A 19,398-nucleotide genomic window follows, 5' to 3' on the forward strand; every position below is an offset into this window, starting at 1 on the left:
GACACATGCACATTTGTGGCCTGCTGGGGGTCATTTTGCAGGGCTCTGGCAGTGCTCCTCCTGTTCCTCCTTGCACAAAGGTGGAGATAGTGGTCCTGCTGCCCTCCTACGGCTTCCTCCACATCTCCTGGTGTATGGGCCTCTCTCCTGGTAGTGTCTGCATCTTCTAGACACTACGCTGACAGATACAACAGACATAGCATCTGTCCTATGTTGGTGGCATAGTAGGGGACATTTTTATTATAGGGGTGGGGGGGGGGACATAGAAGAGGATATTATTACTATATGGGGGATCCTACATACAGGGGCATCTCACATACGTACTCACTTAACTGTGCATGACACCACTGTGCATGGGAGCCTATAGGTAGGAAAAGGGGAAGGAAGTTGAAGAAAAAGTTTGGAGTCTAAGATGTTCATCTGGCAGGTTCTGAAGAGATAATTTGTAGCTGGAAGAAATCATCATGGAGGCCTGGGCCAGATGGAGAGGAAAACAGAAAGTGTCGCCTCATGTGAGTCTGCCCTACCCGCTACCTTAACATATCTCTCTGACACAATTGTTCTCTCAGAGATCATGTTAACATGGCTACAGCTGTGGGTAAGCTAAGCCCTCAGCAATGAGAATAGGAGGTAAAATTATTTCTTGGAATACCCCTTTTAATCCAAGATGGAAGGACAAGTACAAGCTCTTTCTGGGATCTGTAGACATGTACATAGCTATATAACAGAACACAATCTCAAATATTTCCTTATAGTAACAACATTGTAATACAGTATATGAAGGATACAACATTAGTGTCCTGAAGAAAATTACTCTTTGGAGCGAACTACATAGGATTGAATTTCCCCTGCTCAGTCTATTTGTTCTGCTTGGCGGCCATAGTGAGTGTCAGGAATCTCTTACATGTCTGTCCTCTCTTTTATATTGTGGATAGTAAAAATAAGTAAATTGTACAGTATACAAGATCACAGAAACTGCACCCAAAGAGTCTCCAAGCTGTTATCATACAAAGACAAAACAATGCAACAGCTCACTGCAATGGCAAGATACAGACCCACTACAGACATGAAAATAGTTAAAAGCAGCCCCCCCCCCCCCCCCCTGCCAAAAAAAAACCTCCATGGAGAGGCCATAGTACAGTGTAGGACTGCCTCGGTATAAGGCCACTGTAACATGGTGGGGTAGTTTACATCATTTTCAAATGGTAACCAAGAGCCTCATTATTTTTGTGGAAGTTTTTTTGGGCAGTTGGGGGGGCTGCTTTTAACTATTTTCATGTCTGTAGTGGGTCTGTATCTTGCCATTGCAGTGAGCTGTTGCATTTTTTTGTGCTTTTGTGTGTTTGCAACTTCAGCCATAGCAACGTAGCAACGTGCTCCTGCCTAGTGTGAATGGTGTTCTAGGAGAGCTGACCAAATTTGTCTTTTTTTTCTGTTATCATACAACCTTGTACTGATATAGAAAATGTCCAAATGTGGAGGTAGAGGAAACTATGTGTGGGTGAGGCAGGTGTTACCAGAGGAGCGGGTCTCACTTTAACAACATGACGTTACCAGGTATTCATAGCCATAGTAATTATTTATCCTTATATACTATTAATGGTCTCACAGTTAAAGAGATTTAGGGGGAATTAAAGAAAATGTGTATATTAAGTAAATAATGTTTGTGCAATCCTCATTGTACACAATAATAATTCTTTCATTTGTATAGCACAAACTCATTCCGCGGCACTTTACACAGTTTGTTCACAAACACAGAGAAAACATACAAACTCTACGGTGATAACCAGTGGTAACCACTGAGCCACCATGCTGCCCGATAATTGAGACCTTTTCCCATTTTTTGGTTCTTTTGCAAATGTAGATTAGCTTAGCTGCCCAGCCAGTGCAATATAATTTAGAAGCAGTGACAAAACATCACCCAAACATATGCCAGATACATAAGGCAGCTCAGAGCTGGTATAGATCCCAATGTCTCAAACACCTACACTCACCGGCCACTTTATTAGGTACACCATGCTAGTAATGGGTGGTCTTCTGCTGCTGTAGCCCATCTGCCTCAAAGTTCGATGTACTGTGCGTTCAGAGATGCTCTTCTGCCTACCTTGGTTGTAACGGTTGGCTATTTGAGTCACTGTTGCCTTTCTATCAGCTCGAACCAGTCTGCCCATTCTCCTCTGACCTCTGGCATCAACAAGGCATTTCCGCCCACAGAACTGCCTCTCACTGGATGTTTTTTCTTTTTCGGACCATTGTCTGTAAACCCTAGAGATGGTTGTGCGTGAAAATCCCAGTAGATCAGCAGTTTCTGAAATACTCAGACCAGCCCTTCTGACACCAACAACCATGCCACGTTCAAAGGCACTCAAATCACCTTTCTTCCCCATACTGATGCTTGGTTTGAACTGCAGGAGATTGTCTTGACCATGTCTACATGCCTAAATGCACTGAGTTGCCGCCATGTGATTGGCTGATTAGAAATTAAGTGGTAACGTGCAGTTGGACAGGTGTACCTAATAAAGTGGCCGGTGAGTGTATGAGCCCAATAGGGAGAGAAAAGACTGGATATACCAACAACCACAACCAACAACCAAGTGCCAAAAGTCGAAATACACAGCCTTTACGCTCCTACTAACATGAAATAAAAAAAACTTTATTAAAGTATATAACTTATTGGCCTAAACTAAAATAATAATATAGAAAGTGAAAGATTAAAAAGGCACTGGCAGCACTGGCCCTAACTAGTATCACTTAGGAACATTGCCATATTGGCATGTGGCAAAAGTCAGATTGGCTGAATTATTTATAATTTGCTAGTGGTGGAGTGATGGTTTAAAATATACACCGCATAGCCCCTCAGCTAGTTTTCCTTCTCAAGAAGCATCATCAGGAGGAGGGCTTATGGACCTGCGGCTCCAAATCTGCTCCTTTCTATATGTTCCGTCCGATGACGTCATGAGGTCACTCTAATTCAGCCAAAGACCTTGCCCCATATTCAGTAACCAAACAGGAAACCAATAATATATTGCAATATCAGACAACAGATACACAATCCTATCCTAAACCCAAAACTACCTAAAAAGCATCTCTTGCTTTAGGATGCCCGTTCCGTCAATCTATTAGAGTGTACTTCCGGAAGATGGTAAATGCTTGTAAATCTTAAAAAAAAAATAAAAATACTTCCAGGTCCCGATTGATGGTTCATCACCACATTGCCACACATTGATGTATGACAGTAGACCCATGTGTCATGTGACCACACATTACCAGTTACTATTGTGCATGTGTGAAATATACACACCAATGTGCCTATCAGCGAATTATGGATTATGTCATCCAGGCGATTATGCTCATCCTGCTGCGCATGTATTAGAAAAATAAAAAATGGTCTGCTACTTTGTACACTTTTTTTTGGACACAATTAAGTAAAATTGGTGAGCACTATACCATTTACATAGAAGGTTCATGGGCTCCTGGGTGTTACCTTAATTGTCCATTACACTCCATGTGTCCCCCCTTTGTTTCTTTAATTAGACAACCATTCCTCCGAGTCCATAGTGAACTACCCCTATTTTCCCAGCAGGCCCTTTACCTTTTCATACCCTATGCCCATCTTTATAGACTTAAGACAAGAGAAAAAAAGGAGCCGGGAGGATGGTGCCTCGTGTAATCCTGTTACATGAAGATGTGTGAATTAAAAATATAGGTGGACTCTCACCTTTTAGCCCCTTGGGCTTTGTGCGTATCACCCCACTATGGGGTATCTTGTAGCGTCGGATGATGGCTGCCGGCCGAAGGATCCAGGAAACGGGACTCTCGCAGTACCGTGGTTTCATGCAGTAGACAGAAGAAAAAAGTACCTGGGTAGGTATCCTGGCGCTGCCAAAAATTCCATCACAACGAGTAGAGTATAAAAGATAAAATGGTTGATTTATTGAATAAAATCAGCAAAAATGTACATAAAATAAGCAATTACGCGTTATTGCTTATTTTATGTACATTTTTACTGATTTTATTCAATAAATCGGCCATTTTATGTTTTATACTCTACTCGATGTGAAGGAATTTTTTTGCAGCGCCAGGATACCTACCCAGGTACTTTTTTCTTCTGTCTACTGCATCTTTATAGACTGGATTTTTGTGCTGACCTGATGAAGTGAGCGAAACATGCGTCGGGCTGTCTGTGCTGGAGAGTGGTAAGATGTCAGTGTGGTAGCTGGTGCTCACCCCCTTCCTTTCTGTGTTTGGCTTTTTTATTTTTCATTCCTTCTGCTTAAACTTGGGCTTGTACTTATTATTTGCTGGGCAAATTAGCGGGTTTACTTTGTTTCACTATACACACTTGTTTTTCATGCCCTGTGTGTTGGCCCTGCATATACAGGAGGTCATCTAATATATATATATATATATATATATATTATATATATATATATATATATATATATATATATATATATATATATATAAATTGTAGGGATCTTCCCGGGGAATGGTGTGTTTGGACACAGTTCAGCAGCAGACTTGGACTTATAAAAACAGCTCGGCGTTTATTTGCAGCATAAACATTCCATCACAACAGAAATATAACAACACCATGCTTTTAAGAACAAAACAAAACAAAAGGTCCTGCCCGTCTGGGCACTTACTAACATACAGGTCGTCTATCTGACACTTCAATAAGTGGTTTCGCAGAGTGTGAATAAGCCCCAGCAGCGGCTGTATTCCCAGCTCCCAGCAAACACAGCACCCAGGCTGTTCACTCCTGGCTGAGAGCTAACACTCTGCACACTGTGAGAGCTTTTACCCTCGTGTAGGCTCATCAGGGCACACCTGGTCGCAACACCCGAACTGGATCGGGGGGGAAGGGAATGGCAGGTCCCACTACCAACCTACCCGCCATTCCAGTAAATCCAGGCCCGGAAAATGGAAACAACAACTCAGCAGCATAATACTGCTGAGTGACAGATCTCTTCTGGATTTACCATCTCACCATATGCAGTACCTCCTCTCGAACACTTTTCCAGTGACATGTCTACAATATATATAGCTGTGCCTTACACGGGGTGTTCCCCTTTAGATAGTTTACTTATATTATTAGTTCTTAGTCACATATACCCCACTGACATCCGTTCCCCTCTCCAGTTTTGTACTTCTGTGTATCTTTTTATCTCATGGTGGGAATTATGTAATTTATTATTGATTTAAATAAAGAAATATGAGCTTTATTCATTTCTTAGTTCTGCAATTTCTTCTTTGGTTGAAGTAAAAGCACTAAGCAGTATGTTGCCCCGTCCCTAATGTGTAAGCCGCCTCTTTTTACTAAAGTAGTTAGAGTGTCATGTAAGGAAAGTCACAGATTTGGTGCAATTTCAAAAGCCATTCAAAAACTTTTATACATGGCTTCTTAAATTCCCCTTAGGGTACAAACCCACTTGACGTATTTGCTGCGTGAATCAGTCTTAAAAATAAGCAGGCAAAACGCAGGTTGGCTTTATATGATTGTTCTGCGTTAAAATACGCAATTGCGTATTTTTGAAGCGTGAAGCTTGTTGTTAGCAAAGCATCAGTTGTTAAAATACGCAATTGCGTATTTTTGAAGTGTGAAGCTACATGCGTTTTTCGCACAGGTTGTTAACAACTGATGCTTTGCTAACAACAAGCTTCACGCTTCAAAAATACGCAATTGCGTATTTTAACGCAGAACAATCGTATAAAGCCAACCTGCGTTTTGCCTGCTTATTTTTAAGACTGATTCACGCAGCAAATACGTCAAGTGGGTTTGTACCCTTAATCTATATAACATTTATTACCAAATATGAATAGTAACATATTACGGCTATATATATATATATATATATATATATATATATATATACAGTATATATACTGAGTGGTCCAAAAAAATGTATCCACTGTTTAAAATTCCATAACTTGCAAACTAATTGACAGAATTGTCTCATATTTGGTAGTGTACTAGATTGTAGTTCCGGCAGTCACCACACAAGCGTTGTATTGTTTTGTCAGATGACAGTCGCCGGATAGTCTGTGTTGTGTTCGTAGTTGCACCTAGCTACTCGAGTAAACATGGCTGGCGCAAGGCTTACATTCGATGAAAGGAAGTCAGTTTTGAAGTGGTATTTTAAGTACGAATACATTAATGAGGTTCAACGGCAATGGCGAAATGAGTATCAAACAAAGCCACCGACACGTTTAACCATTCGTCGCATTCGAAACAAATTTGATGCCGAAGGCTGTGTTAAAGATGTACACAAACAATGATCTGGACGACCTGTAACAGTAAAAAGTCCAGCTAACTCCCGTCGTGTGTTACAACAATTCACTCGCTTACCTTAGAAGTCTTTGAGTCAGTGTGTCCGTGAAACTGGAGTGAGTCGCTCAAGTGTTCGGCAAATTTTGAAGACAGCAAAGTGGAAGTGCTACATCCCACGATTGCTACACGCAATGAACGAGGACGACCCAGATCGTAGAATGGAGTACTGCGAGTGGTTTATAATGCGCAACGATGACGAGTTTGCAGAGATGATTGTGTGGTCTGATAAGGCACAGTTCAAACTCAATGGTACAGTAAATCGCCACAATTGCATCTACTGGGCCGCCGGAAATCCGAATGTCCATGTCGACAAAGCCGTGAATTTGCCAGGAGTAAATGTGTGGTGTGGGTTGTCGTACCGGGGCTTGATTGGGCCATTATTTTTTGACGGCACAGTTACCGGTGAGGTGTACCTTCATAAGCTTCAGACATCCATTTTACCTGCCATCCGAGACCTGTATGGAGACGGAAGATTTTACTTTCAACAAGATGGTTCCCCAGCCCACTACCAACATCGTGTTAGGGCGTATCTCGACGAAAATCTAGCAGGAAGATGGATAGGCCGTAGAGGTGCTGTGGAGTATCCACCACGTTCCCCAGACTTAACTCCTCGGGACTTTTAACTGTGGGGAACACTAAAGGACGTCGTTTATCGACAAAAGCCACGCACATTGGATGAACTTCGAGAATCCATCTTACATTCATGTGCAAATATCGAACTGAACACGTTGCAGTCAGTATTTTGTGCTGCAGTTCGGCGTGTGTGGATGTGAATGGTGACCATTTCGAACACCTACAGTGATACCTTTAAGTTGGACTTTAAGCTACACTTTCACCAAATATGAGACAACCCCGTCAATTAGTTGGCAAAATATGGACTTTTAAACAGTGGATACATTTTTTTGGACCACTCTGTGTGTGTGTGTGTGTGTGTGTATATATATATATATATATATATATATATATATATATATATACACAGTATATATATATATATATATATATATACACAGTATATATATATATATATATATATATATATCTGCTCACATAATGTGGATACAATGACGTCCCGCTCCTCTTGTAACACCTGTCTCACCCACATAGTTTCCTCTACCTCCACATTTCGTCATTTTCTATATCAGTACAAGGTTGTGTGATAAGAACATGGACGCTCCTATCTCCAGTAAGCTCTATGTGTGATTGGCTACTTGTGGGTATATAAGCTGCACAAATCCCGTTCATCCTCCACTTCTCACTATGGCATTTCTGTGGCTTCTGTCCTGCTTTGTCCTGTTAGGGGGCAGCTATGGTAAGTATAGACATTCAGTATTATAATATATTATGGAGATGACTAGTTCCTTCCATTGATAGCTATTATGTACTTATTCCTCAGGTTGTGGTGTGCCAAGCATCAAGCCAGTCATTTCTGGTTATGCCAGGATTGTGAATGGTGAGGATGCAGTTTCTGGGTCATGGCCATGGCAGGTGTCTCTGCAGGTAATGTACTGGGATCTTAAGAGAGAACAGACATATTACAAGGCTTTTACTATAAGGAAGTATTAGGGATTGTGTTTGGTTACATAGCTATGTACATGTCTACAAATCTCAGAAGGAGCAGCCTGTACCTTGTTTTTTTTTAATATCAAAGGAATTATTCCAAGATTATAAGTTATGCTCTATCCTCAGGATAGGTGATAAGTAGTTAATATGGAGGCGTGTAACCGCTGGCTCCTCCACCAAATGGAAAATTACAGGTCAATTTTCCCCGAAATGGATGGAGTGGCAGCACACATGCTTGATACTCAACACTCCTCCTCTCCACCATTTTCTATGGGTCTTCTGAAGACTGATGAATGCTGAACTTGGCACTAGATATCACTGGCCGAGTTTGCATGTTGGCACTTCATTTACTCAGGAAACAATTAACCTCCATTCTAATGATTATTTGTGACCGGACAATTTTGGGTCTTATTGACCAAGTCATTTTCATACTTTTTTCATTGCTTCCTTCCAAAGAATTGTTGTTTTATTTTTGCCCACGTAGACATGTGAGGCCTTGTTTTTTGCGGGACAACTTTTACTTTTTATTGCCGCCATTTACAGGGTTATGAAACATTGATTTTTAATTACCTTTTTTTGGAGGGACAATAGAAAAAATTTCATTTATTTTTCTTTCTTTCTTTTTTTTTTTATATTAAACTTACGCTATTCAGTGTGTGGTAAGAATAACATGACAAAATGTGGATTCTTTGTGGACTTTTTAATGAACATCACTGGGGACTTTTCTATATCTGTTTTAGTGTATTGGGAATTATGATATATCAGATATATGGTTAAAGGAATCAAAAAGAGATAAGTGAAATCCTTGGTGGTAAAAACTAACCTTGTTCTTATGTTATTTTTTATTACACATCTATAGACCAACACTGGAGCCCACTACTGTGGGGGTTCTCTGATCAGTGATTTCTGGGTTGTCACTGCTGCTCACTGTGAGGTCACGTAAGTTGTGTTTCATTTATTACATAGTAAAGCTCTTCATAGTAAAGACCGTCATAATGGGGATTTGTTAGATCAGACACCCACATGATGTCAGCTGGGACCTCCACACGTCGGCCAAGTAAAGGTTCTCATGGCCTCCTGCCAAGAGTCATGGAGTTACAGCACCCTTACTTTTAATAATCGTATTATTAATTCCAGTAGGGTTCAGTATATGGATCCTCACATCATATAACCTGTTGATGCATTGTAAGGATATGAAAACTAAACATATAGGGAGAATAAAAGCAAGAGAAAGTGCTTATGGTGGATGATAGAGAGCAACACCAGAGCGGGGGATTAGCTCAAATGGTAGAACGCTAACCAATCTTTCGGTTGATCTGGTGATATATCACAATACAGCTACAGAAATATTACTAAGGTTACATGAAATTTATCATATGAGCTCTACTCATGCTGACATGGCTGCTTGGGGTTATTGTACAGGAAACAATGATCATTCAGATGGAATTATTGTGAGTGATCATTATAGTAATCACTGCATATAAATGAGGAATCAATAAAATACTGTCCATTGTGGAGAATATTGTTATCCATACATCTGGTAGCAGCTGTAAATGGTACACATTGTATATATGTATGACACTGGAGTACTGTACATCTCATCAATATAAGACAGGAGAACTTATTGCAGCAGCTAATATGGTTGTACATCTCTATATACAGAACCTCTGACCGTGTAGTTCTGGGTGAATTTGACCTCTCCTCCTCTGCTGAGCCTATTCAGATTAAATCCATTGCACGGGTAAGCGGAAACACTACAGACAATTTTTGCATTTTGACACATAAATTACGTTTTAGAAATAGTGGTTTTAAGGCAGATTTATCTCACAGGTCTTCCCACACCCCGGCTTTAGTTATGCAACTGCTGTAAATGACATTGCACTTGTGAAGCTGAGCAGCCCTGCTACTATCACCGCTCGTGTGTCCCCTGTGTGCATTGCCGCTAGTGCTGATGCATTCAGTGCGGGGGAGAGATGTGTCACTACTGGATGGGGATACATAAATGGTATAGGTAAGTAATAATAATCTAATATAGCAATACCTAGCTGGGCATAGCATGACGTCACCTTGATCATCAGAATCCCAGAGATAGGGTATGTTCACACTGAGTAAAAGCCTCAGAATTCTGCAGCAGAGCCGCCACCAAGGAATCCTGCCTGCCTCAGTGTGTAAAGGGATGCTGCTCTCCGCGGCTCTCCACACAATGAACTTACATGTGGTGGCTCTGCCGTGGAATTCCGCTGCTTTCATTCATTGTGAATATAATATGGAGATTAAACACAATTGTTTTTTTACTTCTAGCACAAACAAGACCAAGCAAACTGCAGCAGGTGGTTCTGCCTCTTCTCACCAATACTGACTGTCAGAGATATTTTGGAAGCAACAATCCAACAATCCAGAGCAGCATGATCTGTGCCGGAGCATCTGGAGCCACGTCTTGCAAGGTATGTCCTGTCTTTTATCTATTCACAATTTTCCAGCTATTACAGAATAACCTGAATAGGCCCCACAGTCACAGCAAACTTTACATGAAGTCATAAGACAAGCAAATGTAGGGAAAAGCTTCTCTTCACTTATCAGCTACTTTATAAACTGCTCAAATATATTGTAAGATCAGCTAATCAAAGTATCGGGATTCTACTGCACATAGAAATGTATATAAAGGGGAGGAGGATTGGCTAGAGGAAGAGAGAGAGATACTGAGTAGATCAATAAGTGTTACACCGTACCCCAGTGCTGTACTCACAACTGCTTAGTAGTGTTTTATGTTGTCCTCCATGCTGCTACTTTTTCTGAGTATGTGGTATTGAAAAAAAAAGTGGAGAAGGATGCATCTTTGTGTGAATGTATAAAGTGTATGGAAGATATCATTACAGCTAGTCCTTACTAAGTATCTAAGGGATAATAAATAATTAGAAATGGCGCCTACAGAGGATAAAAAAAGGCATTAATGCCACATACAAGTTATACAAAGGCCATAAATTACCATGTAACTACTTATGTGCATACTCAGAACAGCATTTCCTAAAAGTTGCAATTGAAATTGCAGGTATGTGTTAATGGACAACAATCACATTTACACCAATCCCATTATTGATAGACCTTCCTATGTATCACTGGAAGCGATAAGTGCTGGCAGGTACAGCAAGATAATTATTACTGAAGAGTAAGCCAACAGGATCAGTTTATTTATCAGTGTAGTGAACGTATCATTTATATAGGTCAGTAACAGTGGAGCCATAACATCTGCAGGTCTCCTATATGTGTATGCATTCCCATATCACATTTTACATCTGACTATCCCTGTGTGACAGATCTGAAAGTATCCCCCATTATGCTGGAGCTCATGTATAAGCCATAGACTACAGATTGTATTTATACACGTTTACTTACTTATGTTCTTCTAATTTTCAGGGTGACTCTGGTGGGCCTCTTGTATGCCAGAGAAATGGAGCTTGGACCTTGGCTGGTGTTGTATCCTGGGGAAGCCCTATTTGTAAGACTTCTTCCCCTGCAGTTTACGCTAGAGTTACCGCCCTGAGATCCTGGCTGGATCAGACTATTGCTGCTTACTAAATACCCAAATGTCATATTCTATTTTCAATAAAATATATTTACAGCAATAATAATTGACAGTATTTTTATTTACTTCATGTCCTTTTGGTCTTTTACACGCCACATATTTTCAGACAGGATCCACCCTAAATTTGAGGCATATTGTTTTTATGAAACTCCCACTGTTTTAAATTAAACACAGTGGTTTGTATATTACTAAGGAGAGGTAGAGCACATTATACCTAATTAAGGGGGTACAGTTCATTATAACTAATAGAGAGGACACAGTGTATAATAAAATAAATGTATGTGCAGTGTCCCAGAACAGCTCTTCTTATGTTCACACTTTCATTGCAACCAGTTCTGTTCTGGAAAGCTATGGCCCACTGCAAACTGCGTGTATTGTGTTACCCTTCTCAGTATTCAGGTCTGCTATTCCATTCATTTATTGTATATCTATTCAGTCATCAGTGCCTAATGGTATTATGTCGCCCCCCAGTGTTCAAGTATGGTACTTCTCAGGTATATTTCTCTGTACAACTGAAGACAAGTAGAGATACAACGGCAACTCACCAAAGTAGAGCGAAAATCAGATGCTTTATTTCAGGGACAGAGCAGTGTACAAACAAGCGGTGCGTTCCACAGATAAGAGCGCTCTTATCTGTGGAACGCACCGCTTGTTTGTACACTGCTCTGTCCCTGAAATAAAGCATCTGATTTTCGCTCTACTTTGGTGAGTTGCCGTTGTATCTCTACTTGTCTTCAGTTGTACAGTGGACTTTGGTGTTCAGCAACAAGCACCACCTGAGCGGCTATGTGCCACATGGAACGCTGGACTGTTGGAGTGTGTTGAATGTCGTAGTGCCTGCTTTCGTCCTTCTGCTTGTATATAGGTATATTTCTCTGTGTATGCCTAATGGTGTGATGATGCAATGGCTGGATGTCACGTGACTGTGCCCTGCTTCCATGGTAACTCCAATGGTCATCGAGCTTTGGCTGGGGTTACCATGTGACTTCCTGTTCTACCTTAGTCTTGTCCTCCACCTTCAGGAGACAAGTTATGTCTGTCCTCTCTCCCTGCTAAGAGGGAGGGGAGGCCTGCGTGTGCTCTGCTGCTCCAGTCCACTGGCTGTGTTCCTGTCTCAAGTCTCAAGATTCTCATCTGGGTGTCGATTCTTCATTCATTCTTCTCATCATCTTCTCTAATCATCAACAGCAAGTATTTCATTCAAGTCTCATTCCACCCAGCATCTCATCTTCAGTTTCACTACTACTCTCATCATTCAGCACGCTACTCTCACAGCCTATTGCAGCATCACCCATTACTCTGCTTTATTCAAGATTGCCTTATTCCCGGTTGCATCCGGAGAGACTGTTGCTACTAGTTACCACCGTTACAATAAATATACAACTACCGTTGTTTCTGAACCTTGGCATTGGTGTGATCATTGGTGCCCTGACTAAGGACAACGAAGAATCGCATGCCCAGTATTCCCGCATGGTCAGGAGCCGGTTTCCAGCTGTATCACCCTCGTGCCTACACCGTGACAACACTATACCCTACAGCTGCTCCCCATCTACACTGCGGAGTGGCCCCTAGGGGCCAGGGCATCGCATATGTATTGTAATTTATTTACATGCATGGTAGTATTATATTCAGAGGGGGCAGGATGTAGCAATATCATATTTAGGAGGTACAGTGTTTGACAGTTTTCATAGGGTGCAGCACGAGAAGTTCTACTTACAGTAGTTTAGAGGGTAATGATTTGCTACAAAAGTGAGGAGCTGAAAATGTCTTGGCATCAAACTTATTAATGCTTCTTGTAGAGGAGCAGGACATCTGTTAAAATGATGGGTGTACTGCTCCTCATTAGGAACTTTGCCTTTACTCCTCCCCGTCCCTGCCTGTGTCCCAGCATCTTCATCTGCACAGCAGTCACTGTCAAGAAAAATAACTTTTGACAAGTCATCAGGCATGTCAAAAGTTATTGACCACAGCGGATCTGACTGCTGAGATCTGCTGGGATCAGGAGCTATAGCTGGGGAGAAAGCACGGCAGCCATGCCATCCACTCCTCTTCCTGTATCCCTGTAAAAACCAATTCTGTCAATGAAAGTCCTTAAGACCACATAGATGGAATTAGTGGTTGGCGGAGGAGTTGATGGCGCTGCTGCAGTGCTCTATCCTGACTACATTTCCCAATCACAGCGGGTCTCAGCAGTGAGACCCACTGTAATCAATAACTTTTGACATGGCTGATGCACCCACATAACTCCAGTACTTACTGCCACTGGGGTATGGGGATAAGTTGTGTAACAGTAGTTCTGGAGCATGAAAAAAAATTACATTTGTGAACTGGTAGGCTGGTATTATTTTTTAAAATTAAAAAAAAGTGTGCAGGGTTCCCAACAGCAGCAGCCTAGAAGCCATTTATTTTTGCCCTTCCTAGCATAATAAAACCAGTTTGCTACCACCGAATTCAGGATTGCCCTTTTTTTTGATGCTCCGAGACTACTGGTACCCAACTCTTCCTATTACTCCAGTCGCGTTGGGTACTGGGTAACTAATTTCGGGGTTAGCCATTTTATCCATTTCTCTTGTTGTTGGGATTTTCATGGGTGTTTTATGGTCGGTGCTAACCTCAGCCCTAAATTTGACGCTTTGATATATTAACAAAACACAGCAATCACTGAGCTCAGGGAAATCAGTGAAAGAATGGAGGCCAGACTGTTACTCTTGGTCCGTTTGTTATCAATGTGTATGGCCAGATTACTATACTGATGCTGCAGTTGTTTATTAGATTACAGATTGTCTTCTGAATTGGATGGGATTTGGGTTTAGGTCGAGTCCAGGTACGCAAACAGTACTTTATTTTCAAGAGTTTAATCTCCGGAAGCAGTAAGACAAGTGAGGTAAATAATAATGTGTATAAAGCAGTCAGAATATACAGATCAGGGGACCCCATGCACAACACATGTAAGGTAAATAGTGTGTATACAGCAGTCAGTTTCTGCAGATCAAATTATCCCATGTACAACATACAGTATGTGAGGTAACTAATAACGTGTATATAACAGTCAGTAAATAGAGATCATCAGTATATATACAGATCAGGGAAATCCATGTACAACACGTGAAGTAACTAATAATGTGTATATAGCAGTCAGTATATACAGACCAGGGGACCCCATGTACAACACATGTGAAATAAATAATAATGTGTATACAACAGTGAGTATATACAGACCAGGCTATCCTATGTACAACACCTGTGAAATAACTAATAATTAGGGATGGTCCGAACCAAGTTCGTACGAACCCGAACTCTCGGTAATGATTCCCGCTGTCTGCCCGCTCCGTGCAGCGGGCGGATCCAGCAGGAGGACCGCCTGGAAAACTGGGATACAGCCATAGCCATAGGCTGTATCCCAGTTTTCCAGGCGGTCCTCCCGCTGTATCTGATGCCGAGCGTTCGGGTTCATACGAACCCGAACCTCGGAGGGTTCGGACCATCCCTACTAATAATGTGTATACAGCAGTCAGTATATACGGACCTGGGGAGCCCCATGTACAACACATGTGAAATAACTAATAATGTGTACACAGCAGGAACAGGACTAAGCTGCAGGTTTTATACAGGTCACTGGAACATAAACCTGGCCTGCACTATATTCACTATACACACCTGGATAGTATACACACACTATACAGCACAGTCATACACAGTATGGACATGTAGAGATTATCGGAGCAGTGCAGTCTCCATACTGAATAATCATCCTCCTCATGTATGTGTCCTCCTCTTCACCAGCCCAGGCTGCTTCTCTCTCCACATGTGTTCCCCCCAGCTCCCTCATAGAGCACAGTAATGGCAGCTATCTGTGCAAGCAGTGATCTATCAGCCATGCCTGCAGGGAGTATGTATGTACACAGACCCAGCTACAGTGTGTGAGGTAAGAAGAGCAGAGCCATGAGGAGACATGGTGACTGCAGGGAGTACATACACCAGCCCCATCTACAGTGTGTGAGGTAAGAAGAGCAGAGCCATGATGAGACATGGTGACTGCAGAGGGTGTACATAGCCCCAGCTACAGTGTGCGAGGTAAGAGGGAGCAGAGCTATGAGGAGACATGACTGCAGGGAGTGTACACAGCCCCAGCTACAATGTGTGAGGTAAGTGGGAGCAGAGCCATGAGAAGCAATGGGACTGCAGGGATCTCTGAGGTAATACTCATCCCATACATGATAGATAAGCTAATACTACACTATTATATGATAGCTGAGGTGAATGTAACATATGACAGGATAAACCCCAATATTATACTTTCTGAGGCTGCAGACATGTTTTCCTCCAGATTTTCTTGTGAAAGAGAGGAAGGGAGAGACAAGACAGGAAGTTATATATATTCTAAGGGTGCCTTCACATATGTTGGATCCACAGCGGATTTCTCACTGCGAATTCGCAGCAAGATACGCTGTGGATCCCTGCCCTGTAAAGTCTATGGGCAGACATACTTGCAGCGGGATGGACATCCTGCTGTCAGTACGTCAAGAGACCGCCCTGTTAACCCCCGGCGGCAGGAGCATATATATTGCCTGCGCCGCGATCCGGCTTGCTTTGGGGGTTCCCAGGTGCACATGCCGCTCAGCCAATCCAGTGTCAGTGCATTCCTGTAAGATGTCAACCCAACTGCAAGTTTTTAATTTAACCCTCCTGGCGGCCAGAGAATACATCACCTCCTCCCCGTTCCGGCTTGCTTCGGGGGTTCTCGGCAGGACGTTCCGCTCAGCCAATCAGTGGCTGCGGTGGGGCAGCGCACTGATTGGCTGAGCGAAGCAAGCGCAGCGGGAAGCTTGACTGTAGTTACTTGACTTAGTTTAAGGTAGTGGTAGTAGACTGACAGCAGGTTCAGTAGAGATAGGGCCCATCCAGAACCTAAAATACTCAGTTTTAGGGCCTTTAAGAAAATAGTACCTACATCCATGGTTATGAATCTTCTGCCTATTGCTGACAGCGAGCACAGAGTGACACTAATCAGTTTCACAAGCACAATGTCATTTGTATTGGGTGAAGGGTTATAGGCGGGGTATGTGAAGACCCATGAAATAAATCTGCCTTAAAATCACTTTATGTAAAAATGTATTCAAGAGAAAAAAAAATCAGAACGTGTGTGTAGTGTTTCCGCTTACCCTAGCATTGGATTTAGTCTGAATAGGCTCAGCAGAGGAGGAAAAGTCATATTCACCCAGAATTACACGGTCAGAGGTTCTGTATATAGACTTGTACAGCCACATTAGCTGCCATAATAAGTTCTCATGTCTTATATTGATGAGATGTGCAGTACTCCAATGTCATACATATTTACCATGTATACCACTAACAGTATATTAATCCCAAGCAGCCATGTCAGTATGAGTAGAGCCCCTATAATCAATTTTATGTAACCTTAGTAACATTTCTGTAGCTATATTGTGATATATCACTAGAACAGACCCTGGCAAAGTACGTCCCACAGGCCACATCCGGCCCGTTAACTTCGTGCCGCAGCCTATTAGGAGCCGGGAAGTGATCTCTCTAACAGGCGCAATGATATGAAATCATCATGCCTGCTAGAAGATCCATCTAGATATATTGGTGATGCAGTAGGGGACATTTTTACTATATGGGGGGGGGGGATCATACAAGGGGATATTATCCCCAAATGGGGGATCCTACATACAGGGGCATCTCACAAACAGCAGAATTAGTATTGTATGGGAGCCTATAGGTAGGAAAAAGGGAAGGAAGTTGGAGAAAAAGTTTGGAGCCTAAGATGTTTATCTCCAAAAAAGTACCAAAAAAGTATGGTCGCCATTTTGTTGTAGCTTTTTTAGTTTGATCTTTTGTGATTACTTGTTGATGTCTACTACGCATGGGCAGCCGTCTCAAGATGGCGCCCGCCACCATCAAACGCTGGATTCTCCTGCACATGGTATGACATCTAATCTAATCAGGATTGTAATTGTACCCACATGTGTTATATGTATATATAGTATGCCCCTCACTTTACTACTTACATCTCTGAGGAAGCCGCTGGGCGGCGGAACGCGTGGGTGACTCTATTCCCCTCTGACCCATTCTTTGCACTTTATCGGACTGCATTTTGGTGATTTATTTCATTATTTTCCTTTCATGTACATATTATTATGATGATGTTGCACTTTACAGGAATTCTGCTTAGGCAGCCTTGCTAGATTTCTATATTGCTCTTACAGTCCGGGGTCAGTGTGGTTAATTAGTTCCTGCCGGTACACCAGCAGGACTTCTGATGACATTTTGAGTGTTTTTAATGTAGTGTAGTATTTGGGGTTGGTCTCCCTTGTTGCTATACTCCTGCTTATTTGTATTTTTGGATTTTCTTGTATACTTATGTTATAATAAAGGAATTGTTTTGATGTGCTACCTATTTGTGCATATACTTTTGTTGTTTTTGGAGGTTTTATGTTATTTATATGCATTGGTTTAGCACTCTCTTTTCTCTATAGTGGTGCCCACTAGTTTCGTACATATCATTGTCCCATAAGATGTTTATCTGGTATGTTCTGAAGAGATAATTTGTAGCTGGAAGAAATCATCATGGAGGCCTGGGCCAGATGGAGAGGAAAAGGGAAAGTGACGCCTTAGATCAAAGAAGACGTCACATGTGAGTCTGCCCTACCCCCCCATCTTAATATACCTGTTACAATTGTTGCCTCAGAGATCATGTTAACATGGCTAAAGCTGTAGCTAAGCTAAGCACTCAGCAATGAAGATAACGGATAAAATTATTTCTTGGAATACCCCTTTTAATCCAAGATAGAAGAACTAGTACAAGCTCCTTCTGGGATCTGTAGACATGTACATTGTTATATAAGAAAACACAATCTCTAATACCTACTTATAGTAACAACATTGTAATATATGGAGGATATGACGTTAGTTTCCTGAAAACAATTACTCTATAGAGCCGAACTACATAAGAGTGAATTTCCCCGGCTCAGTCTACTTGTTGTAATTGGCGAGTGAGTGTCAGGAATCTCTTACATGTCTGTTCTCTCTTTTATATTGTGAATAGAAAAATAAGTAAATTGTACAGTATATAAGATCACAGAAACTGAACCCAGAAAGAGTGTCCAAGCTGTTATCACACAACCTTGTACTGAGGAAACTATGTGTGGGTGAGACAGGTGTTACCAGAGGAGCGGGTCTCACTTTAACAACATGACGTTACCGGATATTCATAGTCATAGTAAATATTTATCCTTATATACTATTAATGGTGTCACAGGTAAAGGGGTTGGCCACTTAAGAGTAAAATAGTTCAGTGTACAGTATTTGTAACTGTACTCACTGCACTTACTGAAAGCAACTCCCTGTGAACCCAATAGAGCTAAAATCATACTCTCATTCTCCAGGCTGTGCTGTCCTGGTCTGTGGTGAGTATGTCTATAAGATGGCTGACATGGTGGAGCATGTGACTATGCCCCGCCCCCAAGTGTCCACTACTGAGCCTGTATATTCCAATGGAAGACACAGAGGGTGGGGCATGGTCACATGCTCCTTTAGGTCAGCCATCTTATAGACAGACTCACTACAGAGCAGGACAGCATAGCCTGGAGGAGAAGAGTCTGATTTTAGCTCTATGAGGTACACAGGGAGCTGCAGTAAGTAAGTGCACTGAGTACACATACTAGTACTGTAAACTGAACAATTTTACTATAAAGTGGCCAACCCTTTTAAAGAAAATTAGAAGGAAGTGAAGAAAATATTAAGTATATTAAGTAAAAATGTTTGTGAAAGACTTATTTTACACAATAATCAATATATTTGTATAGCGCCAACTGATTCCACAGCAGTTGGTTCACAGACCCAGAGAGAACAAACAAACTCTACAGTGCAAACCAGTGCTAACCACTGAGCCACCATGCTG

General features: G+C 41.8%; 1 protein-coding gene and 2 long non-coding RNA genes across 3 annotated transcripts in view; all 3 read left to right on the plus strand.

Annotated features, from left to right (window-relative positions):
• LOC138787937 (chymotrypsinogen A-like) overlaps window positions 1–11,508 on the plus strand; it is a 43,688-nt gene extending 32,180 nt beyond the window's left edge. Inside the window, exon 6 of the mRNA XM_069965262.1 lies at window positions 11,309–11,508. Within this exon, the coding sequence (XP_069821363.1) occupies window positions 11,309–11,470 (162 nt within the window). The 3' untranslated portion in view covers window positions 11,471–11,508. The remainder of the gene's footprint in view (window positions 1–11,308) is intronic.
• On the plus strand, window positions 7,562–8,833 carry LOC138787943 (uncharacterized). The gene is made up of 3 exons (XR_011362533.1): window positions 7,562–7,643; window positions 7,728–7,831; window positions 8,754–8,833. It is a non-coding gene; the product is annotated as an uncharacterized lncRNA (long non-coding RNA).
• Window positions 9,554–10,319, plus strand: LOC138787942 (uncharacterized). The gene is made up of 3 exons (XR_011362532.1): window positions 9,554–9,635; window positions 9,725–9,905; window positions 10,196–10,319. It is a non-coding gene; the product is annotated as an uncharacterized lncRNA (long non-coding RNA).
• Window positions 11,509–19,398: the final 7,890 nt, after the last annotated feature.

The sequence above is a fragment of the Dendropsophus ebraccatus genome, chromosome 4 (assembly GCF_027789765.1).
Source record: "Dendropsophus ebraccatus isolate aDenEbr1 chromosome 4, aDenEbr1.pat, whole genome shotgun sequence".
In the NCBI taxonomy this organism is placed as follows: Eukaryota; Metazoa; Chordata; class Amphibia; order Anura; family Hylidae; genus Dendropsophus; species Dendropsophus ebraccatus.